Source organism: Odocoileus virginianus, chromosome 7 (genome assembly GCF_023699985.2).
Source record: "Odocoileus virginianus isolate 20LAN1187 ecotype Illinois chromosome 7, Ovbor_1.2, whole genome shotgun sequence".
NCBI lineage: Eukaryota > Metazoa > Chordata > Mammalia > Artiodactyla > Cervidae > Odocoileus > Odocoileus virginianus.
In genome coordinates, this window is record NC_069680.1 from 21791271 (window position 1) to 21819011 (window position 27741).

The 27741-nt window shown below is 50.6% G+C and overlaps 1 protein-coding gene across 1 annotated transcript; it reads left to right on the forward strand.

The window, feature by feature from the left end:
* The first annotated feature begins 2506 nt into the window (after window positions 1-2506).
* BAG3 (BAG cochaperone 3) lies at window positions 2507-26274 on the forward strand. Its single transcript, XM_070470287.1, has 4 exons — window positions 2507-3075; window positions 18968-19291; window positions 21114-21518; window positions 24876-26274. The coding sequence occupies exons 1-4, from the start codon at window positions 2890-2892 to the stop codon at window positions 25713-25715; spliced, it is 1755 nt and encodes a 584-aa protein (XP_070326388.1). The 5' UTR covers window positions 2507-2889; the 3' UTR covers window positions 25716-26274.
* Window positions 26275-27741: the final 1467 nt, after the last annotated feature.

Sequence of the window (27741 nt, forward strand, 5' to 3'; positions counted from 1 at the left end):
TACCATCTACAGACTTGATGATGATTGGATGGAAAGAGAAAAACGGATATTCAGGGTCATGTTTGAGCTTCTGATCTAGGCAAATGAACTGCAGAAAGCCTGGTGTCTTAGTCCATTCGAGCTACTGTACCGGACTAACTCAGACCAGGGTGCTTATAAACAATAGAAATGTATTTCTCACAATTCTGGAGGCTGGGAATTCCAAGATCAAGGCACCAGCTGACGCAGTGTCTGGTAGGTGCCAGAGGACAGCCATCTCCTCACTGTGCCTTCACATGGTGGAAGCAAACAGGCAGAGAGCTCTCTGGGTTTGTTTTTTTTTTATATATATAAGGGCATTAAACCCATTCATAAGAGCTCCATCCTCATGATCTAAGCATCTCCGAAAGGACCCAGCTCCAAATGGCAGCACATTGGGGAACACGTTTCAATACATGAACTTTGGGGGACACAAACATTCGGTCTATAGCCCCTGGGGAATGAATGTCATAAGATCTAGAAAAAGAAAAAGCCATCAAGATTAGACATGTGCCTCATTATTCAGCATGGCTTAAAGGAGCTTCTTCTAGACAGTTCTCCAAGATTTATGACTCCATTGGAGACAAACCCACTTGAAACCCCTGATGGGCTATAACTCTCAGAAGCCGGTATGGTAATCCCAGAGGAACCTGTTTCCTCCCTGCTTCTCTAGCAAAGCTAACAAAAAAGCAAAAAACGTTAACACTAGCAAAGAATGTTCTGTCTTTAAATGTAGTTGTAGTGAAATCAAGCAACGGAAGAAAATACAAATAAACATCCACTTTGGAATCAACCTTCAATAAACATCAATATTTACTGAATATGGACTCTAGGCCCAGTCTTCTGCTCAAGGCTTCAAAAGTAAGGAAAAATATGAGAGCCACTGGGATTTCCCTAGCAATCCAGTGGTTACAACTCTGTACTTTCAATACAGGACACAAGTTCAAGCTCTGGTCAGTGAATTAAGATCCCACATGCCACCCAGTACGACCAAAAAATAAAAAAGAAGACCGCTGACTAGTGCACTTGAGGGCTCAGCTCTTTCAACAGTAACACTTCTTATGGTAAATTGGTGCACTGGCATTTGGGTTTATACCTTAGTCTCTCATCTCTGTGTTTTCACAAAGCTGAGTTTTTGTACTTTAAAGCTGATGAGTAGACCTATGCAAGTGAGACCCCTGTTCAACTGGAAATGACTGGCAGGTCTCTTCAGCATTTGCTCCAAAACAAGTAATTTGAGGGTGGGAAGAGACAAAACGTGTTGCTTCTGAGAGTTCCAGAATGTCCTCTGCATTTGAGTTGGAAAATTTGGCCCAATAATACTCTAGCCCAGGGCACCTTCTCAAAAATGTTTCTGGGGAAGGGAATGAGCCTGCAGGCCTAAAAATTTAAAATGGGACCTCCCAACATCCCACCTCTGGGGGCATACTCTCTTTTCCAGAGGAATGGAGGTGCTTGGCAGAGGTTACAAGCGCAACCACCATTTCATCAACCACACAAAATTTTTTCATAATTTGAATTCTTCCCTACCTTCCAAAGGGCTTCCCAGGTAGCTCAGTGGGTAAAGAATCTGTCTGCAATGCAGAAGACGTGGGTTTGATCCCTAGGTCGGGAAGATCCCCTGGAGAAGGAAATGGCAACCCACTCCTGTATTCTTCCCTGAGAAATCCCATGGACAGAGGAGCCTGGCAGGCTCCACAGGGCCGCTAAGAGTTGGAGGTGACTGAGCAGGCATGACTTACCCTACTTTCCAAATGAAGGTCAGATTAAGATAGCAAGAACCAACTTGCACCATCAAGACCCAAACCCCAAAGAACGTTTTTTCTTTAAAGTTCTTCACTTCAACGACAGAGTCTACACATAAGACATGTGCTTCAGGAACATGCATGCGCTGATGCAATCCTTCTTTCTTTAGGATTCAAAAGAAAGGCAGGTGAATTTCCATTTGTACTTCCATTATTCTCCCTGGCTTGCTTCTGGTGTTGGATCAACATTCCAGAGCCCCTTCCGGACGGCCCTTAAACCCATGGAAAAAAAGTGATTTAACTGAGGGTCACCAATATCCCGGAGTCTCAGTAATCTGGGGGTGCAAAGGCAGGGTGGGAGAGATTCTAGTTTAATCCCCAACGACTCTCCCCCACCCCCCAACAACTATAAAGGCTAACGTTGAGTTTGTTTTTATAGGAAGGAGCCAGTCCCAGGAACACCCACGCTGCTCGAAGAAGACGGAGCGAGTCTGAAAACAGAAACCAGTCCAGGACACACGGATGACGTCCCAGAGGGGTTCGCTCGACCTGCCGCCTGGCGGCTCAGGGATCCCCCGGATGCAAGACCCCCGCCCAGCTCAGGGACGACTCGTCCGGGCAACACCCACCCCGGAAAGCCCCCGCCCGGGGGAGACGCGAATGTGAGGAAGAGGTGGCGGGGTGGAGGAGGGGCGGCCGGCGGATGCCCCGCCCCCGCCCCGCCCCCGCCCCGCCCCGCCCCGGTTATAGCCGATGACTCAGGGCGGAGCTCCGCATCCAACCCGCGCCGCCGCCAACTTCTCTGGATGGGACCAGAAGTTTCTAGCCGGCCAGTTGCTACCTCCCTTTATCTCCTCCTTCCCCTTTGGCAGCGAGGAGGCTATTTCCAGACACTTCCAGCCCTCTCCGGCCACGTCACCCCCTCCTTTAATTCATAAAGGTGCCCGGCGCCGGCTTCCCGGACACGTCGGCGGCGCTCACGACTCTCCTCTCCGGCCGCGGCCAGCGAGCGACCCTGCACCTGGAGGTCCGGCACCCCGCGACCCCGTGACCCGGCACCCCGCGACCCGGCACCCTGCAACCCAGCACCCCGGCGGCCGCCCCTCCGGGCCGACCCCGACCCAGCATGAGCGCAGCCACCCACTCGCCCATGGTGCAGATGGCGTCCGGCAACGGCGCCGGCGACCGCGACCCCCTGCCTCCCGGCTGGGAGATCAAGATCGACCCGCAGACCGGCTGGCCCTTCTTCGTGGACCACAACAACCGCACCACGACGTGGAACGACCCGCGCGTGCCCCCCGAGGGCCCCAAGGTGAGCAAGGCCCGCGCCGCACCCTGGCCAGCTGCTCCCCCCGCCACCCCTATCGACGGCCAGTCCGAGGACAGGGCCGGGCCGGGGCGGCTGGACTGGGCCCGGCTGCGGGGACGCGAGGCTCCAGGTGCCCACCGGCCGTAGCCGGTGCCCGGAGGTCAGTGAAGGCCGCCTGGGACGCACGGATCCCCAGGAGAACGCCAGCTCTCAGGGGGGTCGACCTGCTGCGCTCCCCACGAGCCCCCTCCCCAGGCCCGCCCTTGGCCGGCGTCTGGGCCAGTTTGGGGAGGTTGCCAAGAGGACTGTCCTCTCTGGGCCGTGTTTGGTTTCCGGGGGTCGGGCGGGAAGTGGGACGCGCGCGGTGGCACCAGGTCCCGTCCACCGGCTCCATTCGAGGGGCCCTGGGCCAGGAAACGACGGGTGGCCGGCCTGCTCAGCACCAAGGTCCGGGCCAGGCCCGGACACGGTCTCCACCCGGCTTCCAGGGCTCAGATCCTAGTTTCACTCTGCTGACTGTGCTTTGGCAGACACCAGGGGACCATTGGCAAGCTTCCGTGGGGGTCCTTTAGGGTCTCTTAGGAATTTTACATCCTCAAGTTCCTGGACTTGGTTGAGGGTATCTTGACTTCACTCTCTCATCTCAGGCACAGAGTGACTCAGGAGACTGATGTAAATGCATTCCTTTTCTATTTTTTCGCCCTTTCTGTATTTGAAATTAAAACTGTATTATTGTTTGAAAGTTGTCTTCACTATGAATATATTCTAGTATGACTTGTTAAAAACAGGATGCAATCTTCCAGGCAGTTTCTAAACTGAAGATGTGAGACTGTCTCCTAGTTGGCTATCGCCTTAGATACTGCCTCACCCTGGTCAGAAGGAGATTTTGTTTTTTTTTAATATCAATACATTCCCTTCCTCCTTATGCTACTAAAATATTTAGGATTTGTTTCTTATCCCCAATAACACAAATAATTTGGTAGTAATACTTTTGTATTAGAAGTATGCCTCATTTACATATAGGCAGGGGTGTATATACTAAATCCTTAGAACCATGAAAATTTGAAAATATAAACTTGGAATGTGTCCGTTAATTTAAAAAATTAGAACTAATTGTACTGCTCTTGTAATTTTCTATAACTTTGAGCTTTTTCAAAATGTAAAGCTTGGCAAAAAGAAATAGACTTGTAGTAGTGTTACATTGTCTGGGCAAAATAAAGTCAAAAAGAGCTGGTAAATTATTTTGAAGATTTAAAAATTCACAGAATTAAAAATGCTTTAGAAACCGTTTTTTTAGAAGGAAAAAAAAATCTGTATTAACCATCTTCATTTTTATGTAGTTTTTTCCTTTAAAATATTTATGAAACTCTGGTGCCCAACAGTGAGATATTGTATAATCAGCAGCTTACACTTATAAGAAACTAATTGTATATTTATTCCTGAAAATTATTTCAAGAGGCTGTAATTAGCTGGGATGGACATAACCATGTATTCCTTTCGCTTGTCTGTTCAGCCCATTATTGAGTGAAACCAAAACTCATTTCAAACCTGCTCTGTTACTGCAGCCTGCAAAGATGTAGATCTTTACTGAGGCCAAAAAAAAAAAAAAATGCTGTCATTTGGAGGCTTCCTTCCTATAGAGACAGGAAGAGTCAGAATCCACGGGCATCGTTGGTGCTGAGTGTTGGTCAAGTATGAACATATCCACTGTGAGTTCAGTGTACATGCCACATCTCTGGCACTTTGTTTTCAACATGAAACTCACCCAGCAGGTTGAGATCTTAAGTATGATGGATGGGTTAGGCTGTGGTTTTATAAACTTTTTCAAGGGGGGAAAAAAAACAGGTTAAGTTACTATTATTTTTCTCAACAGGTAGAACATAAGAGCTAGTAAATCAGAAGTTTGATGCTGGAAAAGTTGATTTGAAAATTTAACAGAATTTTAAAGTTGAAAGATTGTTAAAGATCTTTTAGCTCAGCCTCTATTTTTCTGAGAAGGAAACCCAGAGAGTTCACATGTGTTTCCAAAGGCCATTCAGCCAGTACCAGTAGCAAAGAGAGACCTACACCGAAAAGTCCTAGTAAGAGGCAGTTTATTGTTCAGAAGAAGGTAGAAGAGACTTAAATTTTAAGTGTGAAATGTGCAGGCTGGAGTACTTGATTATTTTTCTGCTCTTCTGACTTTTGTGACTACTTGGATGGTGATGGCTGGATGTGATCAACTCAAGAAAAAAGCTGCTTTCCAAATTAATTACTTGAGATTTCTCAACATGGCACTAGAACATAGGGAGAAAACTAACATTCACTTTGTTAGTTCTGTGGGCTTCATGGCTTTCAAGACTGTGCTTTGATGTACACAGAACAACTATGTGACTAATTCACTTTAACTTTTGTGAATGACACCTCACTTCAGAATAAATACAATGGAAAATCTTTCAGTTAGTTCAGTCGCTCAGTCATGTCCGATTCTTTGGGACCCTATGGACTGCAGCACGCCAGGCTTCCCTGTCCATCACCAACTCCTGGAGCTTGCTCAAACTCATATCCATCAAGTCGGTGATGCCATCCAACCATCTCATCCTCTGTCATCCCCTTCTCCTCCTGCCTTCAATCTTTCCCAGCATCAGGGTCTTTTCCAATGAGTCAGTTCATCTCATCAGGTGGCCAAAGTATTGGAGTTTCAGCTTCAGTAGCAGTCCTTCCAATGAACAGTCAGGACTGATAACCTTTAGGATGGACTGGTTGGATCTTCTTGCAGCCCGAGGGACTCTGAAGAGTCTTCTCCAACACCACAGTTCAAAAGCATCAGTTCTTTGGTGCTCAGCTTTCTCTATAGTCCAACTCTCACATTCATACATGACTACTGGAAAAACCATAGCCTTGACTAGAAGGACCTTTGTTGGCAAAGTAATGTCTCTGCTTTTTAATATACTTCCTAGGTTGATCATAACTTTTCTTCCAAGCAGCAAGCGTCTTTTAATTTCATGGCTGCAGTCACCATCTGCAGTGATTTTGGAACCCCCAAAATAAAGTCTCACACTGTTTCCATTGTTTCCCCATCTATTTGCCATGAAGTGAATCTCCTTCACTAGCACTTTATATCAGAAGTTGGTTTCTTAATGTGGATTGAGAAGAGAGCTCTGGCAAAAAAAAAACAAAGGGTGATTTTAGAGGAACTGAGCTAAGAGGACTCTCTGAGCATCCTTAACTTCCAGAGAAGATGCTGTCAGTCAGTAAAGAGCTATTCACTGAACATGAAAAACAGAGAAAGCCCTCTTCGGGGGAAGGCAGTCTCTGGGGTGTTTGCAATTTAATCACATGGGTAAAGGAATGAATTTCTTGGAAAGAGGACGACTAGAACTTGTGTATGGTTATAGTCTTATTTGCTGTTGTCTTAGAGTTGATCCTCTCCCGTTTCCCTGAGGTGTTTAGAGTGACCTTTCATCCCATTTTAAAAGAGGGGGCAAGTGAAAGTGTCTTGCCCTTCACTGCAGAGGCAGGACAGCTAAAGGCACAAGGCTTTGGGCTTACTCCGGCTCCACTCTGAGGATCTGAACCTCCCCACCGGCAGTCTTCCTGGATATCGATTTTCTGCACACGTGGGCGGCCCACTAATCTCCTGGCAAGTTCCTACCAGTCCAGGCCCCTTCTCTGGCAGAGGGCTTGGCATCCTCTTTGAGATGTACAGTTTCTATGCAGGCCGCTCCTCTGGCTCGCCTTGTGAAATAAACAGAGGACAGATGCTTTGGAGTGTGGCGCTGTGCCGCTCCCTCGCAAACCTCCCTGGGCAGAGGAGCAGGGCGGTTCTAGCTCTTCCGGTCCCGGAGGTGCCTGGGCACGGATTCCCGAGCCTGGCAGTCTCCAGGGAAGCCTGAGGAGAACACATGTTGCCAGCTGTGCATCCTCCCTTGTTGGATCCAGGTTGCTCAGGGTAGGATGCAGAAATCTGTATGTCAAAAAAAGCTGCCCGGTTGGCTCTTGATTCTGGCGCCCGGGCATTTGGGAGTCACCAAAGGACAATGATCCCACATCCTGGAGGGGGTGGCGTGGGGGAGCTATGACTTTGTGTGCACCTGTGTGAGCCTTGGCATCCTCAAGGGAGCCTGCTTCACATCTAAACCTGCAGAACCATATCGCCCGAGCCTCCCTTCCTTCCCGGTGAAACTCAGCAGGTGCCTGAGTTTCTGGGGGTGAAGATGGGGGTGGCAGGGGGAGGGATAGAGCCTGGCAGGGTGCCAGTGCTGGGTGTGGAGAGATGATCCCCAGACCCTTGTGAACCCCTGGGAGAAGCAGGCCAGAGGCTTGTCCTGCTGGCCAAATCTCACCACAGTCATTTGACAGATTATCCTCAGGCCCTATAGGAGACAGGTAGGCTCATCCTTGCAGAGGAACTCAGAGCTCGTTTGCATTTTCAGTTGAAGCAGGGACCCATTTGTTCCCTTTCACGTTCAGGAGAGCTTCCTGAATATTCCGAGAGATGAGATCATCTTGTGGTTTGCAGATCGATCGCAAGCTCTTGTTCCTCTTAGAATCAGAACACAGGAAAGGAGCGGCCATTCTTTGTATTTCCAGCCAGTTGCAGTGACTCTGGAGCAAATGTCTGTATTGCAGATGAATAGCAATTTGCCAAGGGTTCGATAAAGAGCATGGCCAAACAAATGCCTTCGGAGCCCAGCTCATCCAGGACCTTCATTTTCCCCCCTGAAGAATAGTCCATGTTTGGCCTATGCAAGACCTGACCAATAACTTGTCCCCTGTTTGGCGGCATATATTTGCCCTTTACAAGGGGTAGAGAGCGCACAGGAACTGTGGCAGCGGTTGACGTTAGCCAGGGCCGGGAAGGCTTAGTTGTTTGATGCCGTTGGGGCTGCCTGTGAGTCAGAAAGCTTCATACCACCCATGAGGCTTGATTAGCATTGTCCTCATTTCTGGAATGACACACAGTTGCCTTATATAAACCACTCTACACATTGGTTTCTTCCTATTGACATTTAAAAACGACCTGGCATTTTTTGTGAAAATTAGGAAGCCATGCATAAATCCAGACCTACGCTTTCTCCTTCATAGTTTTGCTGTATTAGTTGCTCTTAACATGTTTAAGACGCCTTATATAGAGAAACTGGGAGCAGTAGCTGAAGGCTTTGCTTATTGGGAACCTCTGAGGATCCTCTAGTGCCAATGAACTGCAAGGAAACTTCCCTCATCCCTGACAGTGGCGTTCTCCAGGCCCTCCCGGCTCCCCGTGGCTCGTGAATCAGGTCTGCATGCCCCTGATCCTTTTGTGCCTCAGCTCTCAGACAAAAAGCTGGACTTCGGAAGCGAGGCTGCAAGTCCCCTCCTTTTGCAGATGTGAAAGTTGATCTCCAGCCCTTGTTTGGCATCGTGCAGTCGGGTGAGATAGCTGGTGTTGTTCAGCCTTCACATATTTCTAGGATGATTTCTTTGGGGGCCTCGGCAGCTTTTCAGCCAGTCATGCAGCTTGCAAAAGCTTAATCAGAGGGAATTTCTGTAGGAAGGGAGGAGGAACCGATTTTTTCCGTCTGTCAACACCTTTGTAGACATGTGCCAGACACAGGTGGGTGCTTTTACAAACCTTATCTCTAAATCCTCAAAGGCACTCACGAAGGTGGAAGCTGTCAGATTTACCTTCTACACGAGGAGACAGACATGGAGAGAGGGGAGGTGCCCGGCCTGAGGCCTGTCCGCTGTGACACAGCAGACTGTTGTGAGCAGAGCTTTGCCCCCACCCCAGGTGACAGACAGACTCTCTGTCAGCGGGCCTGGCTGCTTCTGTATACTTAGACCCTTATACTCTGAAGTCGCCGGGCACAGCCCCGATTTTAAACAGCCTTGAGTCCATCTCCTACAGCTCGTCAGACACAGTGGCTCCTTTCCTGAGCCTGGGTCTGAGCTGAGAAGACAAGCCCCAGTCTCCGCTCATTCATCTCTGCCGAAATTTTTTGAGTGCCCGCTCTCTGCAAGTCATGGTGTTAAATGTCACACAGAGGACAATTCTGCCTCCTTCAGGGCCATTTTCCACAAAGCATTTCCCCCATCTCTTGGGTTGGAAGCAGCCCATCCCGGCTCTGGATGCCACATTACTTCAATTTGAAACTTTCCTCCAAAAGGCCGCACGTTCCTGCTTTGCCTCAAGGTCACGTCCCTGTGGGCTGAGCGTCCCAGAGGCAGACTCTGTGTCTCTTTCATCTCTCTGCCTCTTCAGGGCCTGGCAGGGTCCACGGGCTCAGTATGTATGATTCTGTGCGGAGAAGAGGAAAACGTGGGCCTGGGCTCCGGAGTGGACAGGCTGTTGAAGAAAAGCCTCCCTTATTGACGTGCGTGTTGCAGGAAGCCTTCTGTTGGTTCCTAAGCGGCGTCAGCCTCGTCCCCAAACGTCTCTCAGTTGCTGGTTCCTTTTTATTGAATTTCTGAATGGCCTTTTCTCCGCAGGGGACTTGGATATTGATTCCCTGAGTTCATCCTTTTGGGTCTAGAAGCGGTCTTTTTTCATCCCCGCCAGTGACACAGCATCTTAGAGCTGGCCTGCCGGGGCGGCTGGTTGCTGACAGCAGCCAGACGCCCCTGAGCCAGCGCTGTGTGAGGAGTCTGTCTCCGGTTTTTCCGTTTGTGAGGCTGGCAGTAAGGTCAGACACTGCAGAGCGGCACAGCCTCTTACTCACGGTCAGTTCTGAAGAGCCCAGGATTGTAGATTGTTCACTGCCTCCATAACATTGGGTTGTGTGTGTGTGTGTGTGTGTGTGTGTGTGTGTGTGCGCGCGCGCGTTTTGCAGTCAGTCATGCCTGACTCTTGTGACCCCATGGACTGTAGCCCGCCAGGCTCCTCTGTCCGTGGGGTTCTCCAGGCAAGAATGCTGGAGTGGGTTGCCGTTTCCTACTCCAGGGGATCTTCCCGACCCAGGGGTCAAACCCACGTCTCTTGTGCCTCCTGCACTGGCAGGCAGTTTCTTTACCACTGGGCCACCCTCGAAGTCCTATTCCTGAGAGCTCCCCCACCCAGAGCTGCGTCCTGAGTGAGGGAGATGACACTTAAGCCTGAAAATTCCCTAGCATCCTGTTGAAGAACAGGCATTTCCTATTTTGAAGTAACTTCCTCGGTTTCTTGAAAATTTAAAGTTGAATTGTTGTGTTTTTTTCAGTTACATTAAAAATTCTTTCTTGGACAAAGAATGAATGAATGAATGGTTTAGAAGTGGAAACAGAAAAAAAAAAGTGGAAACGGCAGGAAGATAGGAAAGAACATGTGTGTAGCAGGGAAGGCAGCCACATGGCTTTTTTGAATGTTCCAGATTATCCCACAGGGCCCGAGGGTCAGAGTAGGACCCGGCTCTGCCACTGGGCTGGACCTGGGTTCGCTCCCAGCAGAGGCCCCGGGCTGGGCCTGAGGAGTCTCCGGTCTGTGGTGACTCAGAAAGTGCCCTACTCTTGCTGCCCGGCCTCAGCCAGGCGGTGACTCAGCATTGAGTCTTGGCTCCCTGACCCAGAGCACACTTGAACTGAATGTTCCAGGTCTGCGCCTCAACTCAGCTCCACCGGGCAAAATGAAATGCTTTCCCTCCTGCTGCGTCTTCACCCCCGGGAAGATGAAGGGTTTGCAAATGTTTGTTTGTCGTTAGCCACCAACAGTCATTAATCCTACAGTGTACAGGTGTGGCAGGAATAGCGAAAGGGGTTCACGTGTCTGGTCTCAGGTAAAATCACTCACCTTCCCCCGCACCCCGTCCACCTCAGCCTCCCCTTCTGAGAGATGGGCGTACACCAGTACCCGTCCAGCAGGGTTGTGAGGAGCCAGGGCCTGACCTGAGGCCTGTGTGCAGTCTGTGGGGAGAGCCCCAGCCTCCACCAGGAAGTCAGAGGGGACTCTCAGAGAGGCGCTCAGCTTCCCCACACAGTGGAGAGTGCTGGCTGGATGCAGGTCTGCCGGGTCTCAGGTGGTCGTGAAGTCTTGTTTCCCGAGGCAAGGGCTCCTCTTATGGCCCCTGAACCGCCTCAGCCGACTGTCCTTCCACCAGTGTCTGGACGCCCTCAGCATCCTTCCCTGGGGGTTCCTATGCCCCTCGTAGGGGGTGCATAGGAGCTGGGCCAGAGCTCAGCGCGGGGGGTCAGCCTTCTGGAGCCTCAGCCAGACCTGCAGCCCACAGCGCCAGCAGCTCGTGGCCTCAGCCCCAGATCCCGTGCCCAAGACAGTCTAGGGCAGTTGTGTGGTCTCTGTTCTTCGGGGAGTGCTGTGTTTACCCTCAATCCTGTCTGCTCGAGGGGAGGGTCTCTGCATGGGCCTGAGAACAGTGCCAGCGGGAACCGGGTGCCCAACGGTGTTGGGGGGTCATTGGCCATGTGCACAGGCGTTCTGGACCCTGGCCTGAGGGGCCGAAGGAGAGGGAGGGGGTTTCTCATTGTTGCCACCCTCTTGAGGGAGTGTGGTTGTTGGGGAAGGAGTGCTTTGAGAAGCTGCTTAGGTGGGGGAGGAGTCCCCCGCCCCCAAAGTTCCCCCCAAGGCTGCCACCATCTGTCAGTCTGCCCTTGCTTGAGCTGTGCTTGATGAATTGGAGATTTTTTTTTTTTCCTATTGGGGAATTGTGTTTTGTGCAAAATCCATGTCCAGTAAAGCCAGCACCCTGATACCAACAGACACTATGCTTGGCCGGCCTCTGAGACAGAACCTTGAGAAACCAATGGAAATGTACCCATGGGGGTTAAGGGGTCTCTTTATCTAAATTCAGACAAGAGTTTGCTTCCTGATACGGAGATTTCAGGTACTTTTCCGTCTGTGACTTGTGGGTTTAGACTGATTAAAGCAGATCCCCACTTTTTTTTTTCCCCTGAAGAGGAAGCAGGTAGTTTTTTAAATTCCCTGAAGCCACTGACTTCAGGAGCTGAACCCCGTGACCCAGGGTTTTCCTCTTGGTTTTGCAGCCACTTCCCCTGTGACCTTGGAAACCCCTGAGGGGGGCTCCAGGGAGTGAGGGACTCTGAGCCCTGAGCACTCTCTCCAGCAGGGGACATACTCAGCTGTGGCCTGGAGACAACTTCCATGCCATGGAGGGACACCCTGGGGATGTTGAAGGGACACCAGCAGACCTTCTACTCCCCGGAGACTCCTGCCCCAGCCTGGCTTGGCTCTTCCCCCTGGGCCTCAGGGGCACTTGTGCAGGCACTACAATCATTGCAGATTGGGTGTTGATTGTCTGCAAGGCAGCCCCTCCAGGGCTGGAGGCCTCCTGAAGGCAGAGGAAAATGTAGGGCTCAGGCCCCTAGAGCTGTCTATGGCTGTGTTTGCTTCCAGTATGAAGCATTAGATAACATGTCTTAACAGAGAAAATGGCATCCCTGCTAATTAGTGCTCTTAGGACTCTCAGATAAAAGGGCTTCAGACTTTTAACAGGCTCATTACCAACTTGGGTGAGACCACTGAGGAATTAAACCTGAATTTACAACTTTCCGAACAGTAGGCCCAACCAACAGTTGCTTGGGAAAAGCTGGGTCCATCAGTAACTATTTGTGGAATGGAAAAGCATGGTTATACAGGGCACGGGACAGCTCAGAGTTCACAGAGACTTTCTTGGTGCCTTATTTCACTTAAATTTGGCAACAAGTCCTGGGAGGTATGAGGATTTTTATAAGCTAGGGGACTTGAGTCTCAGTAGCAAGAAGTCCTGTCCGAGAGCACACAGCTGGCGAGCAGCGGGGTGGGATTAGAGTCCAGGATGTCAGCTTGGAGACGGGGGCTCAGAGCTAGTTCATTCCTACCTGTTAGGACACAGCTGCAAAGAAAAGCAATGTCATGTTTTTTGTTTTTTAAAGCTTTCTCTAGTAAAAGCACGTAGGAACACCCATCTCAGTAATCCCAGGATCAGGTCCACATACTTCTTTAAAAAAATTGCTGTTGGAATATAATTGGTTGACAATACTGTGTTAATTTCAGGTGTACTGCCAAGTGGATGAGTTACACATTACCTGTATCCACTCTTTTTTAGATTCTTTTCCCATGTAGGCTGTTACAGATGTACTGAGTAGAGATCCTTGTGCTATTCAGTAGGTCCTTATTCGTTATCTGCTTTATGTACCATAATGTGTATATGTCAGTCCCCGTCTTTCAGTTTATCCCCCCTTCTCCGCTGGTAACCATAAGTTACATCTGTAACTCTGTTTTGTAGAGAAGTATACATACTCTAATAACAGGTATATGAGATAAAACCTCCAATCACCTGGGACTAGATTGCTTAGAGTGCAGACTCTTGTCCCACCAGGAGTGCTGGTGGATGTGGACTTTGCTTTTTATTCAGGGTTTGCCCGGTGTCTGATATATGCCCCCCAACAGGGCTGGGGGCAGTGGAAGAGAGCCTTTACCACACTCTGGTGGGAGCTTCGGGTTTGGCTCTGGGGACGTAGGTATCTGCTTATATATCACATTGGCAATAACTCCTGTTTCTTTTCTGTGGCCTATAATACCAAACGGAAGGTTTTGTAGGACCTTGAAGATCGGGTCTCTGTGTGTGCTTTAGAAGGAAGCTTTTCTTTTGTTTTGCTTCCTGCCTGAGAGAGGCAAGCCCAGGCCACTTTCTATTTTGATCCAGGGCCTCGCTAAATGGGGAGTCCCAGGATTCTTACTTCCCTTCATCTTTTTTTCCCCCCTTGTTTTAGAGGTCTTGGAAGTATCATTAGTAAAAGTCACTAGCTGACAGGATGAGGCTCTTCTGGCCTAAAAACCCAGTTAATAGAGTTTGTCCTACTTAAGACTCCAGAGCTGTCAAGGCGGTGGTGCTCTGAGTTTCCTCTGTGGCTGTTCCCCTTCATTCAGATCGTGGTTTGTAGCTGCTCAGCCCACATTTTAAAGAACACTGCACTGTGGATCTGAGGTTGGGGCTCACGGGGGCTCGGTTTTCAGGGCTTATGGTCCCGGCCTGCTTTTAAGGTGCTGAGTCTATAGCACAGGGAACCCCTCCTCTCCCTGAAACTTTGGGGCACCTTGAGTTCCAGTGATTTCTGATGTGATTTAACTGAGGACAGTGAAGAGTGATCATTTTTAGATTTCTGCAGCATCAATTTTTCCTTGTTTTTGAGCCTTATATAGGTGTTTAGAGCTAGGCGATATCTTGGGATTGGAGGTCAGAGAGAAGGTCAGCTGGAAGGACCCTCGTTCAGAGCTGTGCTCCCAGGGCCACTGGGGCTAGGTTTCCCCACAGACCTTCTGAGTCAGACTTTGTTAGGACTGAACAGCGAGTCTGCATTTTTTTTTTTTTTAATTTCCTGGGTGTTCCAGATGCCCCTAGAGTCCAAGAACCACTGCTTTACAGCGCATCATTTCACAGCTCAGGAAGCTGGGGGTGGGGGGTAGGAGTAAGCTGCTTCCGTAGTGCGGCTTCAGGGGCAGAGCTGGCTCTGGGACCACGTGCAGTCTCTTTCCAAGTCTGCTAGCTGTCCCTTGGTGCCCACGCTGTTACTAAAAGTCAGTGCTGAAGTGTAGTCATGCTCTCAGAGTCCCTTGGACTGCAGGAGATCCAACCAGTCAATCCTAAGGAATATCAACCCGGAATATCCACTGGAAGGACTAATACTGAAGCCGAAACTCCAATACTTTGGTCACCTGATGCAAAGATCTGACTCGCTGGAAAAGACCCTGATGCTGGGAAAGATTGAGGGCCAAAGGAGATGGGGGTGACAGCGGATGAGATGGTTGGATGGCATCACCAACTCGATGGATGTGAGTTTAAGTGGACTCCAGAGATAATGGAGGACAGAGGAGCCTGATGTGCTACAGTCCATGGGGTCGCAAAACTTGGACACAACTTAGCGACTGAACAACAGCAGCAATGAGTAAATAAGACCTGTTTGTAAGCCACACCCTTGTCAAAGCTCAGAGCCTGACCCCAGGCTTATCTAGTAATAATACCTTATATTTGCTAGGGCAGGTTTTGGCACATCTGAGGCAATTTTTCCTGCTTTTCATCCTGGCCTTCTCATGGAGTTGTTTGGCACCTGCAGAGGATTTTAACGTAATGCCCAAAGAAGAAGAATTGGCCAGTTCATTTTATAAATTGGTGCAGTGAGATAAGCAGTGGGAGTCAGGCTCTGATTTCCTAATTGGATGTTGTGTGAATGTATTCCTGATGGCCCTGCCCACAGATAAGGATAATGAGCTGAGCTGACCGGAGGGTAATTCCTGTGATGCTGTCCCTGCTCCTCGGGAAGCGAGGCAGGCGGTGATGGGGAGGCCGGGCCGGCCTGTGTCCGCTTGGTCACTGTGCTGGCACCCCGTGCCTATCGCAGGGCCTCACTGGCGCGAAACCCCCCGGAGACGGAGGCCCCAGTCCCCAGCGAAGTCAGGGTGGGGCAGGTGGTGCGTCTTCTATGAAAGACACCAGCCGGCATAACCAAGAGGCTTGGGCTTGCACTTGAGAACACTTCTTACGGGACTAAGGAGACATGTTCTAGACATTTTCTAGGAGAATTATAAATATTTCTAACATATACTTATTATATATGTATGTTTATATACATTTGAATGTATAGAGAGAAAGTGAAGTCACTCAGTCATGTCCGACTCTTTCCGACCCCGTGGACTGTAGCCCACCAGGCTCCTCCATCCATAGCATTTTCCAGGAGGAGTACTGGAATGGGTTATCATTTCCTTCTCGAGGGAATCTTCCTGACCCTGAGATCGAACCCGGGTCTCCCACATCACAGGCAGATGTTTACCATCTGAGCCACCAGGGAAGCCATTTGAATGTATACTTACTTTAAATACATAGTTATAGAAATACTTTAATATAAATTAAACATTTTAAAGTCTCCCCCCCACCCCCCGGAATAAAAGTTCATCTTTTCTTTCACTAGACTCTGATGAAACACCACAGGAGGTAAAAAGGGCAGTGTGACTCTCTTGGGTCCTGCAGTTTGGTTCGTAGACCCAAAGCATTTGCTGCTGACAGGTCTTTCACGAGAGCAGAGTGGGAACGGGGGCGGCATCAGCACCCCGTGCGGGCCTTGTCACAGGCGGGTGTTTAAGTTTTTGTTCACGTAGAAGCGTTAGTTTTCTAGTCCATAGACGTGAGATGATTTTTTTAAACAGCTCAAGCAGTGTTTTCTAAACAAAGCCTCCCATCCTGCCACCAGAGTGTCAGGGCCGCCTGCCTTCTTTTAGACATGACGATTGTGAAGAGATATGTGGGGGTTTTATTAAACGGCATAAATGAGCTGTTCGTTCACACGGAACCAGGAGTGCAGACCTCAGGACTATAGGAAAGCAGCCTCCAGGCCTCTCCCAGCCTCCCTTCTTTCCAGCTTGGGCCCCTGACGCCCCCATCCCGGCCTACAGCGTCCACACGCTTCCCTCCACTGACCCAAGTGTGGCACTGCTCCCAAGACCCAGGCCACGTATTGGCTGTGCCGTCACAGCCCCTGGGGCAGGCAGAACTGCTCCTCTGCCCTTCTCCCCTCCTTCCTCCCTTTTTCTTCCATTTTCAACTGAGGCGCAAAATATATTCAGCGAGATGCATAAAATGTATTGGCAGGCCCACCCTAGGACCCTCTGGATCCAGGGGCTTTCCCCCAGGAGTGGCCAGGCCTCTCTAAGGTTTCCAGGCCCCTGGAGGGTCTGAGGTGGAGGCGCAGCTAACAGCGGGGTGGTGAGGGGTGGCCGCCCTCACGGGTTCAGCTTGGGTAGTGTAGGTGGACTGAGGCAGGGGTGGGCAGCGTGGGGGCTCCAGAGACGAGAGTATGAGAGACTTCTGTCACACATGGGTGTACACTCATTTATCTCCACCACTCAGAGAGAGAAAGAACTTTTCCATCTCCTCAGAGGGTCCCTTCCCAGACGATTACCATTTCCTCCAGGTGCGTCCACCTTCCTGACTCCGGTCACCGCCGGTTCATTGTGTCCTTCAGGTTTGATTCTTTGACCCTTGGGCGTCTTGAGTCGCAGCATCCGTCGCAGCATCCTGTGCTGTTTAGCGGGGGAATGCCTTTCAGCCCCCTGGGCAAATCCCTCTCCATGGGCTCTCGTTACAACTCACAATAGACCTGTGAAGTGGGTATTGCTAGCTCCACTTTCTAGCAAAGGGGATTAAGGCTCACAGAGGTAAAGAGACTTACCCCTGATGAAAGAATGGTTACCAACAGAGCTAAGAAAGAACTCGACCCCCCTCTCGGAAGCCCCACCCTACTAGAAAAGCCCAGGTGGGCCCCTGTGCGCTGCAGGTCCTTTTGTTTCATGCGGCTCCCGGCCGGCAGGGATTGGGCCTTGCTGGTTTGTAAACCGTGGTTCCCAGTAGCTCGGGAGCAGGGCGTTCACCAGGGGCCAGCCAGCGGACGAGGGCTGCTAACTTGCCCATCTCTGCTCTAGTGCGTGGCTAGGAGGAAGCCAGCAGGGACGCCACCCCCCACACTTGTCCAGGCTCCGCTCCAGGCTGGAGGGAAGGTGCCCCGGGGCGAGGACGACTTGCCCAGCCGGCCTCTGATGAGTCAGCACCCAGCAGCACGGGCCTCCTTCAGCGCTCCTGCTGCCTCCCTTCTGGTGCCCGTCTCGTGGCAGGAATGCGCTTCTGAATGTCACGCCTGGACCCACTCCCTGCTCTTGGGTGACCCGAGAGTTAAGCAGGCTAAAATAATGCCGCCGCCCTGAGCACGTGGGTATTCTAATCTGAGAGTACCGCCTGTCTGCCGGTGTCCCCAAGGACACGGCGACACCCAGGCCTCTCCTGAGTGCTGGGAGGCCCGCTGGGGCGGCGAGCTCAGCAGGAGGGCAGAGAGAGTCTTTCACGGGTCTGAAAGATCTAAGGCCCAGGGCTTGCCCTCCTTGTGACCAGCTTCGCCCCAGCAGAAACAGTCTCAGCCTTCTGGTGTTTGCCGTTCAGGGGGGATGCCTCGTAAGGAGGCACAGTAGTTTGTCCACTTGGAGGCATGGAAGTGGCATGGATCCTCACTCCCCTCCTCTGTGAAAAGACCCTCTAGTGCTCAGGAGATGGTCAGGACAGGAAGCCACGGGGGTCCCTGGCTTCAGTCGCCCAACCTCTGCTTGCTGAGGAGTGACATTGCCCGGTGAGTGACTGGCCAGCCTTGTTGTCTGAAACAGGATCTTTCTCTGTGGTACATCTGGAACTTGGCCTTCTCAAGGGTCCCAAAATAGCAAATAGCCAGGCCACTGAAGGGAGAACTTCTGAGAGGACACAGGAGGGACCCCAGCCGCTCCTCGCCAGGCAGGCTTTGTTGGCATCACAAGACCAGCACAACTAATCCCCGGGTTTTGTTCTCATCCTGTGCCTCTTATGCATTCCTCGGGTATCTCCCTTTCTTGCCGCTTGTTCTGAAAATATTCCCGAGGAGGCTGCTTGCCCGCCGCCGCCGCCCCTTCTCTGCAGATTTCCGAGCTGCGGCCTGTGTCGGGGTCCCATGCGAATCTGCGTTGTCAGGAAATGTGAGGACCATTTAGGAAGCCGAGATGCTGGCTGTAACTTAGCGAGTTGGCATTGAATCCTCCTAGCATCTTCTGATCTGGGTCTCTGAAGGTTTGGGAGGCTGTCAGGGACTCCCCTGTATGCACGGCTGCCTTGTCATCCAGAGCAAAAACCTATCTTACAAGTTCGGGAAACTGGGACTTCTCCTGTGCTCCACAGATACCTTGCTTGTCTCTTGCTTTCTCTTGATGCTTCTGATTCTTAAACTGCTGGGCCAACAGCAGCTTCAGCAAGGGAGGAGGGGTCTGGAAGAAGTAGGGGATCAGGGAAGGTACCCACAGTTTCTGTGCTCAGCTGTCCTGGCTCCTAGCTGGCACCGTGGGGCCCAGAGTCACTCTGGAAGGTCAGAGCACGTGGCATTATGCTTTCTCGGGGCTGTTCCTTCCCAGTTTCTGACAGGTCTGTGTGTCTCCTTTCATTTTTAGGAAACCGCATCCTCTGCAAATGGGCCATCACGGGAGGGCCCCAGGCCGCTGCCCACTAGGGAAGGTCACGCTGTGTACCCCCAGCTCCGGCCAGGCTACATTCCCATCCCCGTCCTCCATGAAGGCGCCCCGAGCCGGCCGTACCCTGTCTTCGCCTACTCCCAGCCCGGGACGCAGCGCTTCCAAAGCGAGGTGGCTGCAGCGGCTCCCCCGAGGTCCCAGTCACCCCTGCGGGGTGTGGCGGAAGCCAGCCAGCCAGATAAACCGAGTGCACCGGTGGCAGCTGCTGCAGCAGCCCAGCCCCCAGCCTCCCATGGACCCGAGGTAAGGAGAGGCCTGGCTCGTGGGCCTGTGGCCGTGACCTGTGCGGGCAGGGGGCGGGGGTGGGTGGGAGCTGGGCTTTGTGCTTCCTGGGCTGCCCCAGACCTCAGATGACCCCAGACCCTGATGACAGCCCAGTGAGATGTGGGGTATCAGGGCCTGGCCTGCGTCACCCAGCAAAGATCGCTTGCTGACAGCCCCATGTCCCCCCAGCATTTCACAGGCTGGCTTTTCAGATGAGCAGGGATTGTGGTTAGTTTCTGTAGTTCAGGAATTGGGGCTCAAGAAAGGGTAAACAGCTTTGGTCCAAAAGCATGAAGTCGGAAGTGGCATCGCAGGGCCTGGAAACCTGGCCTTCCGGCTCCTCCTATGACACCCGTCATTCCCACTGAGCTTTCTGTGTCAGAAACACAGAGAGACTGTGTCATTTCACTTAGTTCAGTGTTCACAGGTGAGTGTTAACTGCTCGGAGCTGCACTGACGTGAAAATGAGACCGCGTGCCTGCCCTCACAGTGTCCGCCGTTTAAAACAAAGCATAAAATTAAGATCAGGGAGGCAGCTGCTTTTCCGGTTTTAAGCCTGAGGTCGGCACTTCCTTGCACTAAGATTTAAGGCATAGTCCTTAACCTGGTTCTTAGCTGAGACTTGAAGGCCAGTGGACCCCAGCAGGCACCCTGAGCCACGCCCCTCTGGGTGTTCCTGTTGGCACACTGTCCCGTTGTGTCCCCACGCTGCTCTTGAGCACAAATGCTCACTCCGGGTGAAAACCGTAGTTAATGGAGGCATCAGGTGCTGCCGTGGTAAAGAACCCGCCTGCCAGTGCAGGAGAGGCAGGAGACGCAGCTCGGATCCCTGGGTTGGGACGTTCCCCTGGAGAAGGAAATGGCAATCCACTCCAGTATTCTTGCCTGGAAAATTCCATCCACAGAGGAGCCTGGTAGGCTGCGATCCATGGGGTCGCAAAGAGTCGGACATGACTGAGCACACACTCACACAGGAGGTGTGAGCTTCCCTTTCTTGGAGAGGCAGTACCTATATTTGTAATGTTTTTGTTGTAAAAATCAAAAGTGATGCGTCAGTCAGAGAAATCTTAACAAATTTAACCTAGCAGGGGCCTTAGAAGCCAGCTGGGAAAACACTCTTCTGTTTTTCCAGAATAGAAAGTAGGCGGTCAGGATGGAGAGGGGCCTGGCCTGCCCCGGTCCACATGGGGACGTGGTTCCCGCTGGCCCCTGGGTTCTCTGGGGATAAGCAGGAAAAGAGTTTAGGAAAGAGGAAATGAAGTGACGACAATGACTAAAACTTAGTGAGCACTTCCTGTGTGTGGTGCTGGCGCCAGACACACCCACTGATTCTTTAAAGAATCTTCAAGTCAGTCGGGTGAGGAGGGGTTACTCTTTTCTGTACTTTAAATGCAGCTCATAAACAGTAAAGAATCTGCCTGCAATGCAGGAGACTAAGGTTCAATCCCTGGGTCCGGAAGATCCCCTGAATGAGGGTATGGCAACCCACTCCAATATTCTTGCCTGGAAAATCCCATGGACAGAGAAGCCTGGTGGGCTTCAGCCCGTGAAGTCGCAAAGAGTCGGATGCAACTTAGTGACTAAAACAACAACAAAGCTGCCAGGCTGTTGAGAATTTGAGCCCAGGCCTCTTGACTCCTGAGTTCCCAGTCTTAACAGTACATTTGGACACTGAAAGGCTTAACAGATGGGAGGTCGTATTAAACCTGCCACCCTGAGCAGGCACATGTTGGGGGGCAGAGTCAGAGAGCCAGGCGAAGGGGGTTCACAGGGCCGTGTGCCTATGTTCCGTGTCTTGCAGCGGTCCCAGTCTCCAGCGGCCTCGGACTGCTCCTCGTCGTCCTCCTCGGCCAGCCTGCCCACCTCCTCTGGCAGGAGCAGCCTGGGCGGTCACCAGCTCCCCCGGGGCTACATTTCCATCCCTGTGATACACGAGCAGAACGTCACCCGGCCGGCAGCCCAGCCATCCTTCCACCAAGCCCAGAAGACACACTATCCCGCTCAGCAGGGCGAATACCAGACGCACCAGCCCGTGTACCACAAGATCCAGGGGGATGACTGGGAGCCCCGGACCACGTGGACCGCGTCCCCCTTCCGGCCTCCCGTCAGGGGCGCGTCCAGCCGGGAGGGCTCTCCCGCCAGAAGCAGCACGCCAGTGCCGCCCCCGCCGTCTCTCCGTGTGCAGACTGCGGTCGACAGGCCTCAGGTATGGGAGTCGGTGTCGCAGGTGGGCTGGGGTGGCATCCTTTAGCGCCAGAGGAGCTCTGTGCCAGTGTCCTGGGCCCCCTGCCCTCACCAGCCCTTCCTGGGGAGACAGAGATCCTGGAAATGCTGGTCACCAGCAGAAATGTGGGCGAGGGCTGTGAACCTCCCATGCCTTCTAAGCTTTTGCTCGTTCTTTGTTGCAGCTGCCTCAGGGGCAGAGTTCCAACCACCGTGATGGGCAGTGGTGGGCAGAGTGCAGCATCACACATCTGGGGCCCAGGTGTCCTCTGCCCACCATACCCTTTCAGGGCCCTGACATACCCCACTCCACACTCCAGCCAAAGCCTCATCTCCTGCCTCACAGATACCCCTTCTGCACCCTGCCAGCCCTTCCATCTGTTGTCTCCTCTCTCGTGTCTTTGCTCACACTGAACCCACTTCCTGAGATGCCTCCACAATCTATACTTTTCCCATCCTCCAAGGGACAAGCCAGTCTTGCCACTTCCATGCAGCCTCCTCATCGTTTCCCAGGGTGCCTGGTCTCTTGCAGTTCAGCATCTGATTATCCTATGCATTTCAGAAGTGTTCATTGGCTCTCTTCAGCTCTGCTTTGACCTTGGCCACAGGGAGCTTGTCCTACTCCTTTCTCCTCCTTTGCAGTAAAGGACCGTGTTGCCCGGCTGATGCCTGGCCAGCTGGGCGGCTGGGAAACCTTCCTGCCTATCTGGTGAAAGTCACAGGCAGGGCCCGTTTAACCTTCCCTAGAGGCATGCACTAGCTTCCCAGGTGGCACTAGTGGTAAAGAACCCAGCTGCCAGTGCAGGAGATGTAAGAGACGTGGATTCGATCCCTGGGTCAGGAAGATTCCCTGGAGGAGGGCATGGCAACCCACTCCAGTATTCTTCCCAGAGAATCTCATGGACAGAAGAACATGGCAGGCACAGTACATAGAGTTACAAAGAGTCAGTAGGGCATGGCAACCCACTCCAGTATTCTTCCCAGAGAATCTCATGGACAGAAGAACCTGGAGGGCACAGTACATAGAGTTACAAAGAGTCACAACTGAAGCAACTCAGCGCAGCGCACAGCACAGAAGTGTGCAGGCGTTGATCCCTGGGGGAGCAGTCTTCTAGTTAAAGCCGCAGAACGCCCAGCAGCCAGGGCCCCTCAGCTGCTGAGTGAATTCTCGACCACTGTTCTTAACAGGAAAGTCTCCTGTAAACAGATGGAGGCACCTTCTTCCTGCAAATGGGGCACTGTCCAGGGCCCTCTAACAGAGTGCCTCCTGTTACTGGTTTTTGTTTTTGTTTTGTTTTTGGCTTTTCTATTTGGAAATGATTTCAGCCTTACAGAAGAGAAGTCCAGTATATGTGAAGGTCATGAAAAGCAAAGATTCAGCTATATTCACTGTTAACATTTTACTTCATTTGCCTTGTCATTTTGCCTCTCTCCATATATTATCTATATTTTTTGTTTGATACTTAGTTATAAATAACATGCCCCTTTAACCCCTAAACATGACAGCAGATGTTTTCCTAAGAGAGCTACCTTCTCATTCATAACTACATTAGAACTATCAGATGCAGGACAGTTAACATCCTTACAACACCGTTGTCTCATTCACAGTTCATTTCCACATCTCCTTTAGAGCGGTTTCCCCTTTGTTCTAGGATGTAGTCTAGGACCATGAGCATTGCATGCAGGTGTCATTTGCCTGTAGTCTTCTTTAATCTGGATGAGTTTCTCAGTCTTTTTCTGCTATCATGACCTTGAAAAGTTTTTGAAAAGTACAAGCCAGAGGGCACACCCCCTTTTAAGTGTTTCTAAAGTCGCTTATTCAGTTACTGTTTTAAAGCCCAAGGAGAGGCGTGTGGCTAGTTCGTGAATGCTAAGGGCCAAAGTTGAGGACTTCTGGTTGGCAGAAGAGATTTGATGGAAAGGGAGGCTAGTGTTATTCAAACAGCCAAGCGTCCATCAGATCCTTACTTAAACTCAGTAATCCTTTCAAAGGGGAGAGAAGTGCCCGTTTGCAAAGCTGGCAGTGTTTCCTCTCATATCTTTCCTATATATTTTCTGTAATTGGTGAAACAATGTTTAATCCTATTTCCACTTAATCTTACTTGTTTGTAGTGGCCTCCCTTTCACAGCTTGTTCAGAGATCCCATGTTGGAGGCTTGCAAAGATTTGACCTAGTTGAATATTATAGTGGGATTTAGTGTTTTTAATATGGAGTACTCTACAAATAATATAGTCCAACTCCTATTTTCCAGTTGATGAAGTCAGAGTGTGTGAGATTTTTTAAAGGGGGTTTTAGATATTCACTTGAATGCTAGATGAACCAAGATATTTCTGTTGCAGGCATAGTTCATTTTTAAAAATATACCTCTATAGTATAGTCACATTAAAGAGTATCTCAGTCGCATTGAAGAGTATCTCAGCCTGCGTAGCCCTGTAGTCGGTGTGGAGGTGCTGTACTCTGCCAGTATCAGCTCTGGCACAAATGTGTCCAAGCAGAATTCTTACAGGGTTACCCATTTGGGGCATCTTGCTTATTCTCAAAAAACACATCAGTCTGGGCAGAAACCACAAGGCCGTCATAGGTTTTTTTTTTTTTTTTTTTTTAAAAAGATGATTATAACTTTGCTGAAACAGGAGATGGGAAGGTCGTGCCCTGAGCAGAGACTGTCAGACAGAAGGGGGACAAGTGGCAGTCATTACTCCATGGCTCCATCACCTGAAGGTCTGAGTCACCCAGAACTTTGCTTTCAGCTGAAGTAACTCAGGAGTCAGCATGAGTTTGGGGTATTTTCCTTTTTGAAAAATTATGTTGGTTTTCTTTTCATTGCCATAAGAATTCCATCTCCAGAAAAAGTAAGAGATAACAGACTGAGAGACCAAAGTAGCAAATGGAAGCATACAAAGGTTTGGTTACATATAATGCATGTGTGCTAGTCATGCTAAGTCTCTTCAGTCATGTCTGACTCCTGGGAACCCCATGGACTGTAGCCCGTCAGGTTCCTCTGTCCAGGGATTCTCCAGGCAGGAATACTAGAGTGGGTTGCTATGCCCTCCTCCAGGGGACCTTCCTGACCCAGGGATCGAACTCACGTCTTTTATGTCTCCTGCATTGGCAGATAGGTTCTTTACCACTAGCCCCACCTGGGAAGCCCCATAATACATGATGAATACTATATTTTATTCGTGTAACTGGTGTCAGTTGACTTTGAAAATCTCTTTTATAATAGTTAAACTTTTTAAAAGTTGTTCCCGTTTCCTTCTAAGTCAGTACTAGCTACAAATGACCACCTGTGACTCTCAGCCATTAAAATTGTCTCTGTGTCTTGCCTCTTCCCCACAGCCCATGACCCATCGAGAACCTTCGCCTGTTCCCCAGCCTGAAAACAAGCCAGAAAGCAGGCCGGGCCCAACTGGACCAGATCTCCCTCCCGGACACATCCCGATCCAAGTGATCCGAAAGGAGGTGGATGCTCAACCTGTTCCGCAGAAGCCCCCGCCTCCCTCTGAGAAGGTGGAAATAAAGGTTCCTTCCGCTGCAGTGCCTTGTCCTCCTAGCCCTGCCCCTCCTACCATCCCCTCTGCCGTCCCCTCTGCCGTCCCTTCTGCTGTCCCCTCTTCCCCCAAGAATGTGGCTGCAGAAGAGAGAGCAGCCCTCAGTCCTGCCCCTGCAGAAGCTGCACCCCCCAAACCAGGAGAAGCTGAAGTGCCCCCAAAGCATCCAGGTGTGCTGAAAGTAGAAGCCATCCTGGAGAAAGTGCAAGGGCTGGAACAGGCTGTGGACAACTTTGAAGGCAAGAAGACAGACAAAAAGTACCTGATGATAGAAGAGTATCTGACCAAAGAGCTACTAGCCCTGGATTCGGTAGACCCAGAAGGACGAGCTGATGTCCGCCAGGCCAGGAGAGATGGGGTCAGGAAGGTTCAGACCATCTTGGAAAAACTTGAACAGAAAGCAATAGATGTCCCAGGTCAAGTCCAGGTTTACGAACTCCAGCCCAGCTCCCTTGAGACCGATCAGCCGCTACAGGAGATCATGGAGATGGCCGCAGACAAGAGCAAGAAGAGTGCTGGAGACAGAGAAGACCCCAAAACCGAAACCCAGCCGCCAGAAGCCAAAGAAGCAGCAACTCCAAACCCCAGCAGCACGACAGACACAACTGCTAAGCCGGCAGCACCGTAGTCTCCACAAGATGAAGAGTCAGCCCCGGAGACTGGGAACTGATGTGTGCTTTAGGGAATTATAAGTTGCATGCATTTCAGGGACTTAAAATCAGTTGGTTTTTACTCTTCATAGCCGCTTGGTACGCAGTAACTTGGGTGGAGACAAGACACACTAATAAAAGGGCTAAAAAGGAAAATGATGCTTTTCTTGTGTTCGTATTCCGTACAAATAAAGAAGTTGCTTGTTACAAGTTTAATAACCCCATAGCTTGTTGTTTTGGAGCCCTCTCTGTATGGGCCCCATGTGTTAGCCATGGATGTGAACTGTCTTTCTAGCTCTGGATTGAAGGAGTTTTTTTTGGCGGGGGGAGTAGATGGGGTGTCAGTTTCTCATCACTAAATATGAAGCCCGTTTTTCAGAAATGTTGCCATTTTAATGGGGTGATTTTTGTCATCTCACAGCTATGATACTTTAGATAGAATAAAATGTGTAAGGAGCCATAGAAATATCTGTATGTGGGATGGCTTTAATGCTATGTATAAAAAAAAGGAAAATAAAGTAATAATGTAACTCAAAATGTCTTCTGTGGTTTCTGAATTTTGAAGCATGACAACATCAAGATAGACTTGCACTGGTTTCAGGAAAAATAAACAGCAGATGCATTTACAAGCCTGCTCTGGGATTTGTGACATCCCTACTGGTGCGGCCCATGAGAAAATGAGTCTTGGTCATTTTTCTGTCTCAGGTTGCAGCTGGAACCCGGGAAGACCCAGGGCTATAAACCCAGGTAATGGGAATGTGCCCATTACACCTCTCTGACTGCCCCAGCCGAGGTGCATCTCTGCCCACCTGGCCCCAGGCCACCTGCAGGCCTCATCAACCAGCTGCGTACGTTCAAAAGTGCAAAGAGAAACCAGTTCCCAGTATTGCCTGAGGTTGGCCCACGCATTCCTGGAGTCCAGGTCGCTGAGGCTTGGGCACATGTTCTGTGAGTGTCTTGGGGTCATCTTGATCTGACATTTCTTTGAGTCACCAAGTCAAACTGGGACCAGGTGTATCTTCCCAGATTGGGTTCCTCGAAGTCACTGGCGTTAGGGATCAGATGTACTGCGAAGCCACTGGAGGGGAAAGGATCTTTTAGACTAATGTCTTTTAAGAGCTTGGGAAGTTTCCCAACCCCAAAATGTGGAGATACGTTTTTTTTTTTTTTTTAAAGACTGTTGTCACATAAGTGGAAATTGAGAAGAAAGAAAGATGGGCCTGAGATCTCAGAGCTGTGAGGAGGCCTGCTGACTTGAGTCCGAGCTGAATTCCTCATGACTGTACTGAGTTTAATATTGGTGCCTGACAGTGCTGCACAAAAATACACGCTGGCGTGCTTGCCGCTCAGCTTGATGAGAAAGGCTGAAGTCATCCCGAGGGAGACCGCCAACATCTTTACAGGGTGAACTCATTTGAGGAGTATAAACTGACCGCTAACAACAACACTGATTCTAGAAACGCAAGTGTGTAAATAGAAAAAAAAAGCCTACTGGACTCTTTTTTTACTTGATGAATCAATGTAAAGAACGTGACCATCTTTTTGATGACTTGGGCATCTATGCTCAGTTCAGTTCAGTCGCTCAGTCATGTCCAACTCTTTTCGACCCCATGGACTGCAGCACGCCAGGCTTCCCTGTCCATTGCCAACTCCCGGAGCTTACTCAAATTCATGTCCATCAAGTCGGTGATGCCATTCAACCATCTCATCCTCTGTCATTCCCTTCTCCCTTGCCTTCAGTCTTTCCCAGCATCAGGGTCTTTTCCAATGAATCAGTTCTTCTCATCAGGTGGCCAAAGTATTGGAGTTTCAGCTTCAGCATGAGTCCTGAAACTCCAGTAGTTTGGCCACCTGATATGAAGAACTGACTCATTGGAAAAGACCCTGATGCTAGACCCTGATCCTATGCTCAGTGGATCTTAACATAAAGGCTTCTTACGTGGTCACTGAATGAGGTGGATATTTTATTGCTGAAGATCATCAGCAGGTAGCCGTTTGGTGCAG